The following is a 14,869-nucleotide window of genomic DNA, read 5'->3' on the forward strand; positions in this document are numbered from 1 at the left end:
ACTTAAATGCCTTTAATTGAGTAACTGTAGGTAGAGTAAGTGTGTTGTAAGTGTTTGCTACCATAGACTATAAGTTTACTACTAGTACTAACTCATACAGCTGAGAGCTTCAGTGTGGTGTACATAATAATAATTAATATTATTAATATTATAGATCCATGGGTGTACAGCAGCTCCACGTAACTTAACAGCTTTAACGCTCTAGCATCATTGTTGTTTAGGATGTGTGCCCTGGTTGTCTTTTCTCTGATTTGAGCATCTCAGAACACTTAAGAAACTTGAAAAGTGGTTATCTGGTGTTATTCGGCTAATGTGTATCTTTCTTTTTACAGGTGAGATGTCACTGGACCACGACAGTCCTGATTTTGTACCCTCTATTTTTTCATACACTAAACAAAACCAAAACCCCGATGCAAAGATCAAAAGGTAAAATACAATAAATGAGACCTAGCTGTTTGTGTTTTTAGCTTAACCTAATGACATGATTAACTCATGAATATTAAGGGTTTACTTATTTTGGTATTAAGCCAACCATAACCGATAATTAAGATGGGAATGTATTGTATTACAGCTTGAGATCAGTATTTTTGTTCATTTGAGTTTTTTTATGTGAAGGTACCAAAGAAAAAAGAAATGGAGTGAAAGACTTCTGGTTGCTCCACCAAATCAACCTGCTCCTGCTCCTGGAACTCCTGAGGAATCACCGGCATGGATCACAGTCCTAGTAAGTGACACTGTTGTGTCATTTCAAGTCTCATTGCATTGTATAATGGTTCAACCATGTTGAGTATTCTCCCCCTATGCTGATCTCCACATCCATTCTTTTCTTTACAACCCATATTTATGCACAGTGTAGACTAACAAAGTTGCAATTAATCTTAGGTCTATGTATGTGACAAATAAAATCTCCTTGTCCCTGTCCTTTTCTCCTCTCCTATTCACAACTGTCCTCTACTGATTCCAATGCCCCTCTTATGTTCTCTATACACCTCTCCATCCATCCATCCATCCATCCATCCATCTCGTCTTCAATTCTCAACTGTTCTCTTTTCTGCTAAAGCTGAAGAGGACATCCCAGTCACGAGGACAGAATACAATGACCTGAACCTGAGGTACACCGAGCTGAAGAGTGACCACGTCAACCTGCAGGAAAAGTATCAACAGCTGCGAGATGAAAATGAGAGACTTAAAGAGGAGCTGAAGAAGTCTACATTTTCATACTCAAATATTAAGTGCAACATGGTACAACTGTTGTTTATCACTGGAATAACATCTGTAGCTCTCTCTACAGAATCATCTTTTGATAGTGTTAATGAAATTAAGGTTGCAGCTCATGGTGCCACCCTTCGCATTCCAGCTTTCACCAAAGGCAAACGGCAACTTTCTGCACAGGAGGTCGACACATCAAGACAACTGTCACGTGTCAGGATACATGTCGAACGTGTTATAGGGAGATGGAAGAACTTCAGAATTTTGCAGACAAGAATTCCACTGTCACAGGCTGACCTTCTAGATGATATTGTTATTGTGTGTGCTAGTCTCACAAACCTTAGCAAAAGTGTTCTGAAGAAATCTAAGAAATAAGGGTTCTGAATAATAACATCAAGTCTTGACATTTTTTTATTTTCTCATCAGTGATTTGGAGCTGTGACTATGAATTGAATATCAGCCATTAATGATTTACTTGACTATTAAAGTTTTGCTAATAAACTACCGGAGTTATTTGCTTTTTCTCACTGATTGTGTAAATGTATTGATTATTTTCTCTTTTTAAAGCTACAAACATCCAACTTCTACAGCTGTAAATATGCTGCACAAATATACATATATTCACTATATGTGTTGTATATCAAACTCAGGTATATTATAGATATATTAATCCCCACAAACCCTCAAATAAAAATAATGAATTTACCTAAAAATAATCAACTAAGTTTTAAAAAACAGTATTTTGCATTATATGCCTTTTAATGTTTTTCTTTTTATCATATTAGTGGGAATAGGTTTCTGTAAATTAATGGTGATAATGTGAGATGCAGGATGGACAATAAAGCTCATATAATTTTTAATTTTTAATTTCTTTTTAAATAACTATCAACTTCATTCAGCCAGCACAGACAAAGGTACACATGACATGGCTTTCATTCAAAGGCCATGCTTAATGAAACTTATTAAGAAACAGTAAATTAACAAAAATAAGATAAATTAAATAAATATGAAATAATAAAATAACTTAAAATGTCTTGTGTATAAAATACATTCAGTTGACTGTCATAATTCTTTACAAACTTCAGCTGTGACAGCTGCTGACAGTGTCGCAGCTTCTCCTGAGTGTAAACACTAGGTTTCTCAACCAAATACAGATGAATATCCGAACATTGGACATCGGGCCACTTTGTGATATCTTCCTCTGGGAAGGAAGTTGCTTTCCATCCGCCAAAGTTAGTTTAGTAACGTAATTTCCACGATCTTTTTCCGTCAATCGGCTGGTGTAAACTGTCATGAACTCCGTCTTTCTGCCGCAACAATGCGCGCGCAGCTCGCTTGTTTACAAACACGGAAAGGGGTCTATACAAATATCCCTGAATCAAATGTAAAGTTTCCAGAAAACGTTCAATGTTCAGGTCTTTATTTGTGCTGCGTTCCATTTACCTCGGAAGTCGGAACTGGGAACTGGGAATGACGTCACAGCCGAGTTATCAGCGTTCCAGTTACAAAGTAGGTAAACAAGTTTGTAGTTCGCATATACCACATGAAAAATGTAAATTACACTATAGCAGCATATATATGCCGAACAATACTTGTATACGACTGATTTAGTGTGAACAAAACTAGAATGAAGTGCTACGAAATTTTACAGAGCTCTAACTACTGTTTACAACCGGGGCAGCCATCTTGGAATGTGAAGTCGAGGGTGGTGAAGACTCTCCCACTTCGAGGGGCGTTCCAGTTGAAAAATACTACTGGGAACTGGGAAATCCCCACTTCCGAGGACAAATGGAACGCGGCATATGTCTCTGGTTTCATCACATGGAATCACTTTACATTTGATTCAGAGATATTTGTATCATTTACTCCATCATTGTATTTCTGTTCCAACTATTTAAACCTGGTTGATGTTTGTTCAGCAAGTTTGGATAATAAAGTTATAAAGAGGTCACGTGGTTCCGGTTCCGTCCTCACAGTGGAGGTTTTGCAGACGAACTTTTAGATTGAAGATCTGCAGGACCAGAACCAGGACTAGGACTCGGAGATGGACCGGGATCAGAACCAGGACTCGGAGATGGACCGGGATCAGAACCAGGACTCGGAGATGGACCGGGATCAGAACCAGGACTCGGAGATGGACCGGGATCAGAACCAGGACTCGGAGATGGACCGGGATCAGAACCAGGACCAGGAGTCCAGCATCAGGACCAAAGCGGGATCTTCCTCTGCTGGTCTGCAGGTCAGTGTTCAGGTCCAGGTTCTGCTGATTCTGATCCAAACACTTTATTTGATTCCGTGTCCGTAACTTTGAACGGAACCGCAGAAAACACAAACACGTGATCTTCCTCGGAGACTTTGAAACGTGTTTCCGTCTGAATATGTGAATGTGGCGGCGACACGGACGCAGCAGTTGGAGATGCTGCTGGTTCTGCTGGAGTTTTATTGTGGTGTTGGAACACACAATCTAAAGTTAAAACACACAATCTAAAGTTAAAACACACAATCTAAAGTTAAAACACACAATCTAAAGTTAAAACACACAATCTAAAGTTAAAACACACAATCTAAAGTTAAAACACACAATCTAAAGTTAAAACACACAATCTAAAGTTAAAACACACAATCTAAAGTTAAAACACACAATCTAAAGTTAAAACACACAATCTAAAGTTAAAACACACAATCTAAAGTTAAAACACATAATCTAAAGTTAAAACACACAATCTAAAGTTAAAACACACAATCTAAAGTTAAAACACATAATCTAAAGTTAAAACATAATCTAAAGTTAAAACACACAATCTAAAGTTAAAACACACAATATAAAGTTAAAACACATAATCTAAAGTTAAAACACACAATCTAAAGTTAAAACACATAATCTAAAGTTAAAACACACAATCTAAAGTTAAAACAGATGATCTAAAGTCTCCACCAACTCGTGAGTGTCTGCAGTTCTGGAAACATCTGGTTGGTTCTACAACCGAGTAGCAGCAACATCTCCAGAGCAGCGGGGTTTGTTGGAGCTCCTATCCCGGGAGGGAGACGCCGCCGGCGGGTTAAAGTCGGAGGAGACTTCATTATTAGCACAAAACCCGCCGTAAAAGCCGCGTTTTAAACGAGTGGCGTAAAAACCGGCGTTTTCTGCTGTCCATGAACGCCACTAAAAGTATGGCAAGCCACAAGGGCCAAAAACCGGGCTTGAATGAATGCGCTGCTGAACAAAAGCATAGACATATAAACGTAGACGCCCCATGGAGCTTATGCGATACGTCAACGTCGCCGCCATATTGGATGTGGCAAGACTGCGCTGTAAACTAATACAAGTAAATGGACTTATTTTCATAAAGCACCTTTCTACAAAACTTTCTCGAGACAACTTTTGTTGTATTAGACGCTATATAAATAAAATTGAATGAAAAATTGAATTGAAAAAGAAATGTACGTTTTACGTCTCATTTATTCATTCACAGACGCACTAATATACTTGGGAAACATTTAGACACCAAATATAATATATTTAATTTTCTCAGACGCCAAAAATAAGAACTTTATTGATCCCACATAGGAGTAATTCATGTTATATCAGCTATAGAGAACAAGGTAGTGACAAAAAACAATATATATCCCCCCTTAAAAAAAATAATAAAAATAGAGAAACATATTTCCCTTCAACAAAGCATATTTTATACATGGGGAAATTAAATTGAAGAAATAAATCATAACGGAAGAAATAAATGAGTAAATACAAATTTACAAAAAAAATAAAGTAAATAAAAAAAAAAAATGTAAGTAAAAATAAAATATATTTAAATTAATTAAATCGTAATTATCAGTCATCATTCTGTTCATCTCTTACAACCAAGTTATTATTTGCACCTGAGTTACCTTAGCTGGAGTACACTTTCACTAGTAAAACCAGACTGAAAATAAAAGTACAATTACAATTATCCACTCACAAGCATCTTACATCCTCACGTCACTCATAAATTGTAAGAAAGGCGTCCACATCTCATAAAAACTCTTGACTTTACCTCTTACTATGTAAGTAAGTTTTTCCAATGCCAAACTGCTAGACATCTCCTTAATCCATTGATTAGAATTAGGTCCCACAATATCCTTCCATTTCAATGCAATTACGCGTTTTGCCTGTAACAAGCAGAAATTAATAAGTCTCTTTTCTGTCGTACCTGCTGGAAAATCTTCAGGGTATATATGTAGTAAACATATTTTGGCTTCAACAGGAATAACGCTTTCTGTTAGTTTAGAAACCAGTTGGAGAACCTCCTTCCAGAACACTTGGAGCTTACGACAGCTCCACATGCAATGAAACAACGTTCCTATTTCTTCATTACATTTAGTGCAATTGTCAGGAATACTGGGATTGAAATGGTGTAATTTAACTGGTGTGATATTGGTCCTGAGCAGCCATTTATAATGCAACAGTTTGCACTTAGTATTTATGGTTTGGGTTGGGGCAAGAAGACATGTCTTCTCCCAGTCCTCTACAGAGATGTTTACCTGAAGATCATTCTTCCAAGCAGATAGATATGGATGAGAGTTTTCTTTGGAACCTAACAGTAATATTTTGTGGAACATGGACAACTGGCCTCTATCATGTAAATGTTTTACTGTGAGCTGCTCAATGTTGGACACTGAGGGTACCAAAGTGGTTTTAATTTGGGAATAAATGAAGCTTCTGATTTGTAGATACTTAAAAAAGTGTTTTCTTGGAAGGTCATATTTATCTATTAACTGCTGAAATGACATTAGAGTACCTTCACTATACAGGTCTGCAGTTTTGCTTAGCCCTTTGTCCATCCATTGCTTGAATCCTGCATCACGCCTCCCTGGTTTGAAACTATCATTTCCCCAAATAGGTGTGAAACATGACAGTTTGGTAGTTTAATTTAAGAAGATATGGGCCAGACTGATATAGTGTTTTTAAGAAATGGATTATGTGTATGTTTTATAAGCTTTTTTTATTTGTGAAGAGTAAAGATATAAGTACAGTGGGAGTTCCAATGTGTTATTTTCTATCTCTATCCTATTGTTTGTTGGTGGGAAGTGTCATTATCAGTAGAGCGATCCTGTAATGGGTCTGGCACACAGTTAAAATCACCGCCAATTATATATTGTCCAGAGTATGATGATAAGGAAAGAAAGAGGTTCTGATAGAAAACAGGATCATCACTATTAGGACCATAATAAATTAATCTGGAGAGACACTATGGTACCATTAAGTATAATCTACCTCCCTGATGGGTCTATGTATTTTTGAACCAGTTGAAAAGGGACCGTTTTATGAATCAATATCATGACCCCCGAGCTTGAGAAGTAAAGCAGGCTGAATAAACTTGCCCTGGCCATCTTTTTTTAACCCTGCTGATGTCACTTTGTGTCAGATGAGTTTCCTGTAGGAAGATTATATTCGATTTCATTTGCTTTATTCTACCAAGTACCTGCTTAAGTTTAACCAATTTGTTTAGTCCTCTTGTATTCCAGCTAGAGATTTTTAACTTTAACTATTCATCTAACAATAATAGTATCACTTGTTTGCTTGGCTGTGTATTAGGATAGCATGACTGGAAAAGATAAAAATTAGAAATAAAAACAAAGCTCTGAGAACTTGACCCCTCCCATGAATCCCTCTTTCACTTCCCCAATCGAAGCGCAAGTGAAAAAACCCCTGAGTAATTAACTTTGGTTCTGCAAAACACTTGATCCACATGATGTGGAGCAACGTAATGTAAACATTGACCCATTCTAATAGGCTCGCTAACTTATTGGAGATAGGCAGACCTTAAGCTCAACTAACAGTAAAGCGAAAGAGGGAAGGAAAAAATAAATAAATTAAATTAAATCGCCCCTCCTTGAACCGCCACCTTACTGTTGTTGTGCAACTCAAGGTAGCTTGGCTGTCCAGTTATCAAGGCTAATGATGAATATTATTAATAATTATTAATAATTAATAAAGTTGACTATTTATCAAATCGTATTATCAATATGATAAATAAAAATCCTCGGGGCACCACCGCCGGGGCCTTACTTCCGGTGGGATTCGATAACTAAAACAGCAGAAAATCAGTCTCAGAGTAATTATTATACCCAGTTATTAGTTGAAGGAGGTGAGATCCGAACACACACTTCGTCACCCAGCCTTGGCGGCAGATATGCACAGAATAAACAAGACGGCTTTTGTGATCAGAAATTTATTCACATCAGTGTCAAACAGTTGGTAAGCAACACTCATAAATTCTGATCGTTTAATCACACAACAAGAAATACAAAATCATACGATGAAAAGAAGGGGTTCTTGGGATCCTCCGGGCTGAGACTGGTGTGTGTGTGTGTGTGTGTGTGTGTGTGTGTGTGGGTGTGTGGGTGTGTGTGTGTGTTTGTGTGCGTGTATGCGTCAGAGCAGCTTACGCTGCGCGTCACGCGTTCTGGGGGCGGGTCACGCTGCGGTACGTGAGCACGTTGCCAGAAGGGGCGTGCTACGTCGCGCTCCGTGAACACGCCTCCCGGAAGGCGACCCACGGCCGTACAGCCGTGAAGGAAATGTAACGGAAAGCGCAGCAGATCACGGCTAAACAACGGTGAAACACCACGTGGATCTGACGCGCAACCGGGTTTAGTGAAGGAAAGGGGAGGGGCGGAGGAGCGTGTCAGCGGACCGCGCTCGGACGTTGCACCGACGTGCCTGCGGGGCCTCCGGCGCCTCACACAGACGCGCGGCTGCAGGCGGTCACCGCAGCCGGGGGAACCCAAAGGGGTTTTGTGAGCTCTAACGGCCGGTTTAGTAGATCGGCCGCAGGTCCCACTCGAGAACCGGGTCGGGAGTAACCCCCACCCGCTCTGAGATCGTCGGGAGCCGCGGTCCGATCACTCGGCGGTGAAAGCTCACGTAAACAGGAGTTCAATACAATCAACACGTCACACAATGCATAAACTCAATAAACAGGGTCAAAACAACCGAAATAAACCTTAAATGAATCTGCCCAGACACTAAATCGCCTCTTACTTTGCAGTAGGTGAGAGAGCCGCTCTGTTTGAGGAGGAGGAGGAGGGGGGTTTCGTCCAGCCCGTGGGTGCAGTATAAACGCTCCTTGCGCGCACCCGGGAGGGGGGGGACTCCGTCTCACCCCGTCCGACTCTGAGGAAAAGGAACACAGGGCAGGTTTGCAGGACCGGCGACCCTATTACCAGCGTGAGATCTCCAGTGGTCCTTTGTCGCGGTCGGCGCCGGGCCCCGATGTCGGGATGCTCCGGGAAAGACCGTTTCACCGCGGTGGCGTCCACTGAGTCGGCTGGCAGGGTCCGCGGAGCGGATTCTGCGCTGGTTGGACGTGGGAGTCGGGCTAGGAAAAGTCTCACCTCTGCCAGCAGGCAAAAAGGCCGGGCAGACGGAAAAGTGAACAGGGAAAAATAAAAAAGAAGAAAAAGAAAACTTTGGAGCCACACTCCAGGTTTTGGCCTGATGCCAAAAAAATATGAGCAAACTGAAAAACGCAAAAAGCAGAGAAACGAAGAAAAAGCGGAGAAACTAAACAAGAACGAGACGAAAAAAAAAGCAGAGGAGCATCAGGTGGTTGCTCCTTTTTGTAGTCTCTTTGGGGGTGGGACTGATCACAGGCAGTGCCAACCAATCCTCCTGGCCGATCGAAGCCTGGCGTTCGGGCTCCGGGTGTCTGACCCCCCCAGGTGCCATAAACCCTCGGGGAGTCTGTACCTGGCAGAAATCCTGCTGATTCGCTTTTTTGACCCCCCTCTAGGTGTCATAAACCTGAGTTCTGTTTCCGTGGGCGCCCCTTTGATGTGGGGCCGTATCGTGGGTCACATACGGGCCATCTCGAACCAGGCCACCAGGGTTATAAATTGGCCTGAGCGAGAAGATAGCAGCGGGACCATAAACTCCAGGGGGGAGGCCGGGTCTGGCTTTGCTGGAATTTGATGGCAATGTAATTTTTCTCAGATCACACATAGTATGAATTCATCCTCCTACTTTCACATGGGCTGGGCCCAACATTCCCCCCTTCGAATCGACAACTGGAATGCAGGGTCTGGTTGTCGAATCTAACAACGGTGCACCAGTCCATGTGATGCAGTTTGTTTGGCAGAGGGGTACAGTACCTAAAAGTTCAGAGGTTAGCATAGCGTTGGAGGCTTGTCTGGGCAGATCGAGGCACGAGTCTGGGCAGACTGACATACTCTATGCTATACGAGGCTAAGAACATAACAGCACACATCAACATATTCAAATGATAAGCGGTTCACCACATAGTTCAGTGTTATTACTAAAACAAGTGGAGGTAGGTAGAGATAGAAGATGGCAATGAACATAAAGACATTTCTAAACACTAAATGATTTGACTACGTAGTTCGGTGTCGTAACTGGACACGTGAGGTAGGTAGGGCTAAGACATAATACTGAACATGAAAAGGAGAAGAGAAAAAAAAACATTTCAAACAATAAATGGTTCAACTATGTAATGCGGTGTCATGACTAGACACGCGAGTTAGGTAGGGCTAAAACATAATAATGAACATGAAAGAGAAAAAAAAAAGAGAAACATTTCAAACAATAAATGGTTCAACTACGTAATGCGGTGTCATAACTAGACACGTGAGGTCGGTGGAGAAAGGGGCGAGAGGTAGCCAACAACGACGGGAGGAGAGGTTAGTTGGGTTTCTAGGGATCGGTGTTTCCTACATTTGGCGTAAACCGAGGTGTCAGAAAGGTGATGGAGTTCAGCTTGGCCTCCAGGGCCTTAATGCGTCTGTACAACACTTGTGTGATGATAACCATCACGATCCAAGTACCGACAAGCAGCGTAATGGTTGCCATGCTAACCGGGTGGTCATTGCTCGCTAATCTCCTGGCAAAGCGGCGCGGGATGATCGTGTCGAGTGGCGTTAATGGTGGTCGAGTCCATCTGGGGTTATGCTAAACTTCACGACTTGGGTTCCCTCAGTTAGAATTTGTTGCTCTAGGGCGTCATCGATAGTCAAATTGTAACCCTGGAAGGCGTCCATCACCTCAATCTCTGTTTCATGATGGTCAGCACTGAGGTGATGGAGGATTACATTACCGATGTGAATGGTGGCCCCTTCGGGTACATTCAAAAACATGGTCTGGTTTGGAAGGATAAGTCTCGACGCAGTGTCATACCGGTTATACGCTAAGAGAGCCTCTGCTGCAGGTGTGCTTACCAACCAGCGGTCCCCGGCTCTGGCTACAATTGTTTCCGTCCCTTCGTCTTTAGCGGACATTTTTCCTTCACATTTCTGTTCCGGAGACCCGGCTCTCAGGCCGCAGAGGTAGTTCGCTGCATCCTTCAAAAAGGGATTGCTGGGGCACACCCAATGGATGTCTCTACTCTTTGTGCATAAGTCTATATTTGGAACGAGGTAAAGCGAAGGGTCATCGTCGTGGAAAGCCACAAGGGGCGGTGTTTGAAGGTGGACGTGCGTGTTACCCTTCCAGAACCCTACGTTCAGTACCGATTTGAGCCTGTACACGTTCTTACGTTCGATGATGGGAAGGTTAAGGATAAACCCGAGTTCGAGGTTTTTGGGGTTGACCGAGATCGGGATTGCACTACCGAGACTATACGCCAAGTGGACCTGTGACCGCTGTATGGTGCCGGTCGTGGCGGACCTTAGGATTTTCTCCACTAAGTCCAGCGGGACTAGATAGGCGGGGATCCTTCCCTCTCCTAAGTTGCTGACCGAGGTGGTTAGTTCTCTGACCAGATCTTGCATCAGGTCTCGGACTACTTGCACATACATTATGTCGTTTTTGACCACTTCTGTAAGGGTCTGGAGGGCATGCACTGTGTGGTTTATAATCGTGGAATGCACATTTACCGTCACTATCGTGCCCTGTACGGTCCTACTTAAGGTCTGCAATTGTTGTTGTTGCACACCAAGCTTTTGCTGAATCTCTGGCATCTCGTCCTGGAGTCCCTCCATGTGTCTCTGGAGTGACTTCAGACTGATAGTGTTCGCAGCTGAAAGGCCTACCGAGAATAAGGATCCCAAAGCTGACGTTGCGGCTAGGAGGGCGCCCAGGAATCTCTTTGGTCGCTTCTTAATGCTCAGATCTTCTTCGGTGACTATGAACTTTTGCAGTTGTTCAAGAATGTAGATACTCGTTTGTTTAGCGTGTTCTATGGTATCGCCTGTTCGAGTCCCACTCAGCCTTCCCTCCGTCAGCTGAGGGGGAAGCCGGATGTGTTTGTGGTACACATCCCAGGGATCTACGCGCACGTAAACCCTCTGCGAGTATATATCACAGTCTGTTATTAGCAATCCCGGGACGTCTTGGAGGACAATTCCGGTAGGAGGACCAGGTCCAATCACGGTGGCGGGTTGAGCAGGTTGCAGGCTGAGGAGGCAAATAAACCAGAGGAGTTCCATCTGTAACAGAACAGACCTTGAGTTACCTGAGTAAATACGACGGGTGCTTATAGGCTGGCACATGCTTTTACGGAGGAGGCTAGGGCCAGCTAATGGTTATTCCTTTACTACTGCTGGCTTCCCTCAGGCATACGGCTGGTTCCCACAACCTGAGGAGGAGCTGGCTGGTAAGGTTTGATTTGGTTGGCGTGCACCCACTTGTAGGCCGGAGGCTGTTTCGGTTTCGAGACTCTAATCCGATACGCGACCGGCGAGAGCTTCCCGACGACCTCGAATGGCCCTGCCCAGTTTGGAAGGAACTTCTTTGAAACCCCTGCTGGCCGAGCGAACCGGAAGTAGAAAATCTTATCCCCTACTTGGTACTCGCGATCGGTTGCTTTGCGATCGTGGTATGCCTTGGCGCCTTCAGCGCTGGCCTCCAAGTTCTTCTGGGCCCACGCAAAGGTTGACCGAAGGTGGTCGCGTAAGTCTGCCACGTATTGAGACGCGGTGTAAGCGGTAGCGACGCTGACATCTTCGGGGTGGTACAACAGATGAAGTGGTAGCGTCATCTGCCGGCCAGTCATCATCTCGAATGGCGTCACCCCGCTCGAGCGATGTGGTGTGGATCGGATGGCCATCAGGACCAAGGGGAGTTTTACGTCCCAGTCTTTCCCACTGCCGCAGACGTATTTCTTAAGCATATGGACAATGGTTCGATTGGCTCGCTCGACCTGACCCGAGGACTGGGGGTGGTACGCAATGTGGAACTTCACGTCCACTCCTAAAAGATCAAACAGGGCCGTCATGACGCTAGAGGTGAAGTGCGTGCCTCTGTCTGAGTCTACCGCCAGGGGGAGGCCCCAGCGGCTGAACACATGGTTCACGAGAAGGACGGCAGTCGTGACTGCAGTGTCGTTGGGCGCCGGGAGGCACTCGACCCATTTTGTGAACGCATAGGTGATGGTGAGGAGGTAGCGGTTTCCCTTTGAGGATTTCGGGACCGGTCCCACCCAATCTACTTGTAGGTGTGACCATGGAAATGTTACCCCCTTACGCTGGAGCGGGGAGCGGTCAAGTGGATGCGAGGGCTGGAACTGGCAGCACGTTAGGCACCCTCTGACGTAATCCCGGGCGTCGCGGGCCATCGATGGCCAGTAGGCCACCTGTTGGAGAGTCTGGAGGGTGGCTTTGTAGCCCCGATGACCCCCCACCGGGGAGTCGTGTGCGTGGGTCAACATTACCCCCCTATGGTCTGACGGGACCACCCATCGGGGTGGTGCCCGATCGTCCGGGTGGTATATTAGCAGCCCTTTCTCCAGTCGCAGGGCTGGAAGCCTGCGACGGAGAGTCCTAAGCTGTGGGGATTCTGTGGGGGCAGACTGTGAGGCCCCCACCGTAAGCGGGTCTGCGACCAGACCCCGGATAAGGCTGACATCGGGGTCCCGTTCCTGCATGGTTACTAGGTCCGAGTCACCGACCTCACGTCCCAAGTGTAGGCTCTGCTTGGCGGTGCAGGTATCTTCCGCTCCCTCTCTGGCCTGGCGCCGCGTTACGGCGTTTACCGCTCGGGTCTGCGGCGTCGGCAACCATTCAGGTTGGAAAACCCAGGGGGTTCCACTCCCTGCACCCAGCTTAGCCAACCGGTCGGCTTCGTCGTTCCCGTCCTTATCCGGGCCCTGGAGCTGAGAGTGACCTTTGACCTTCCTCCAGTACACCATCAGGCCGACCTTCTCCACCAAGTGGTCGCATGCTAGGAATAGTTCGACGTGTTTTACCTCTCTATTCCTCGCATTTTTCATACCGTTCGCTTTCCACGTTGGAAAGTGAGAGACAAAGCTGTGGCGCGCGTAGTTGGAGTCCGAGCAGATCACTAGCTGTTTTAAGTCCAGGTTACTGGCCTGCTGGAGAACGATGAGTACTGCGGCGATTTCTGCGTACTGGCTTGACTTCTGCCCCAACTGGTAGTGCTTAGGCTCACCTATGCGGTCCCCAACCCAGACCACGCCCACTCCTGCCCGGAGCTGGTTTTCGTGGTGGAACGAGCACCCATCGATGTACGCCGTGGGGAGCCCGACGCAGACGTTCTCGTCGTAATAGCGATGGTTGGAGGGAAGAGACGGAGAGGCGAGCTGAACGGCGAGGTCATTTGGCGGGTCTTCGCATTCACAATGTTGACATTCTGCTAGGCCCCGACCTAACAGCATTTTGTGACTTTTTGCGTATTTTACTTCTACATCGTAGCCCTGGAGTGCCATCATCCAGGTGGCAATGCGGCTGTTGGTCACCCTACCCTCTCTCAGCCGTTGATTGTTCAGAAACACGACTGGCTGGTGGCAGGTCTCGATGACCACCTTTTGGCCCCCGACGTAACTGCGGAAGTGTTCCACCGCCCAAACGGTGGAAAGAAGCGACTTCTCACAGTCTGAGAACTTGAGCTCGACATCCCTGAGGGGCCGGCTTGCGTACGCGACTACCCGTTTGGTTCGGTTGTGTTGCTGCATCAGGGCTGCACTAAGGGACTGCGACGAGAATGCGGCCTCGAGGAAGAACTCCTTATCCTTGTCGGGGTAGGCAAGGCAAGGAGCTACACAAAGTTTCTGCTTCATCAGGCGAAAGGCCCCCTCCTGTGGCGGTCCCCAGCTAAACGGCACGTCCTTGCGGAGTAGTTCGTATAGCGGTTTTGCTATTTCTGCGAAATCCTCGACAAACTGTCGGGAATAGTTACAAACCCCCAGAAAGCTGCGAAGTTCCGACAGGTTGGTCGGGGCCTTGATGTCCTGGATGGCTCTCACCCTATTTGCTTGAGGCTCGATACCATCCGGACCAACCGTGAGACCCACGTAATCGACTTTCGAGCGGCACCATTGGCCCTTGGACAACGCAAGCTTGGCTCCAGCCGCTGACAGCTGGCCGAGCACATGTCGGATCTCGACTAGGTGCTCTTCAAAGGTATGACTCCTCATTAAGATGTCATCCACATAAATGAGATTACCTCGGGCGGCGGCGTCGCTCATGGCCTTGTGTAGGAATATGTTAAATTCCGACGGTGAGTTGGAGTAGCCGAAAGGGCAGCGGTTCCAAGTGTATTGGCGGTTACTGAAAGAGAACGCCAGTTTATACTGATCGGCGGGGTCGACCCGCATGGTCCAGAACCCGTTGGCGACGTCTACCGTTGAAAAGAACCGGGCGCCCCGAACCTTGGCTAACTCCTGGTCGAGATGGATCATCGGCCATCGCGAGAGTGGCACCTGTCGGT

The 14,869-nt window shown here is 45.6% G+C and overlaps 1 protein-coding gene across 1 annotated transcript in view; it reads left to right on the top strand.

Annotated features, from left to right (window-relative positions):
- The first annotated feature begins 3,199 nt into the window (after positions 1–3,199).
- LOC133442076 (zinc finger protein 239-like) overlaps positions 3,200–14,869 on the top strand; it is a 34,403-nt gene continuing 22,733 nt past the window's right edge. The window contains exon 1 of the mRNA XM_061719988.1: positions 3,200–3,448. Within this exon, the coding sequence (XP_061575972.1) occupies positions 3,254–3,448 (195 nt within the window). The 5' untranslated portion in view covers positions 3,200–3,253. The remainder of the gene's footprint in view (positions 3,449–14,869) is intronic.

Source organism: Cololabis saira, chromosome 4 (assembly GCF_033807715.1).
Source record: "Cololabis saira isolate AMF1-May2022 chromosome 4, fColSai1.1, whole genome shotgun sequence".
Lineage (NCBI taxonomy): Eukaryota > Metazoa > Chordata > Actinopteri > Beloniformes > Belonidae > Cololabis > Cololabis saira.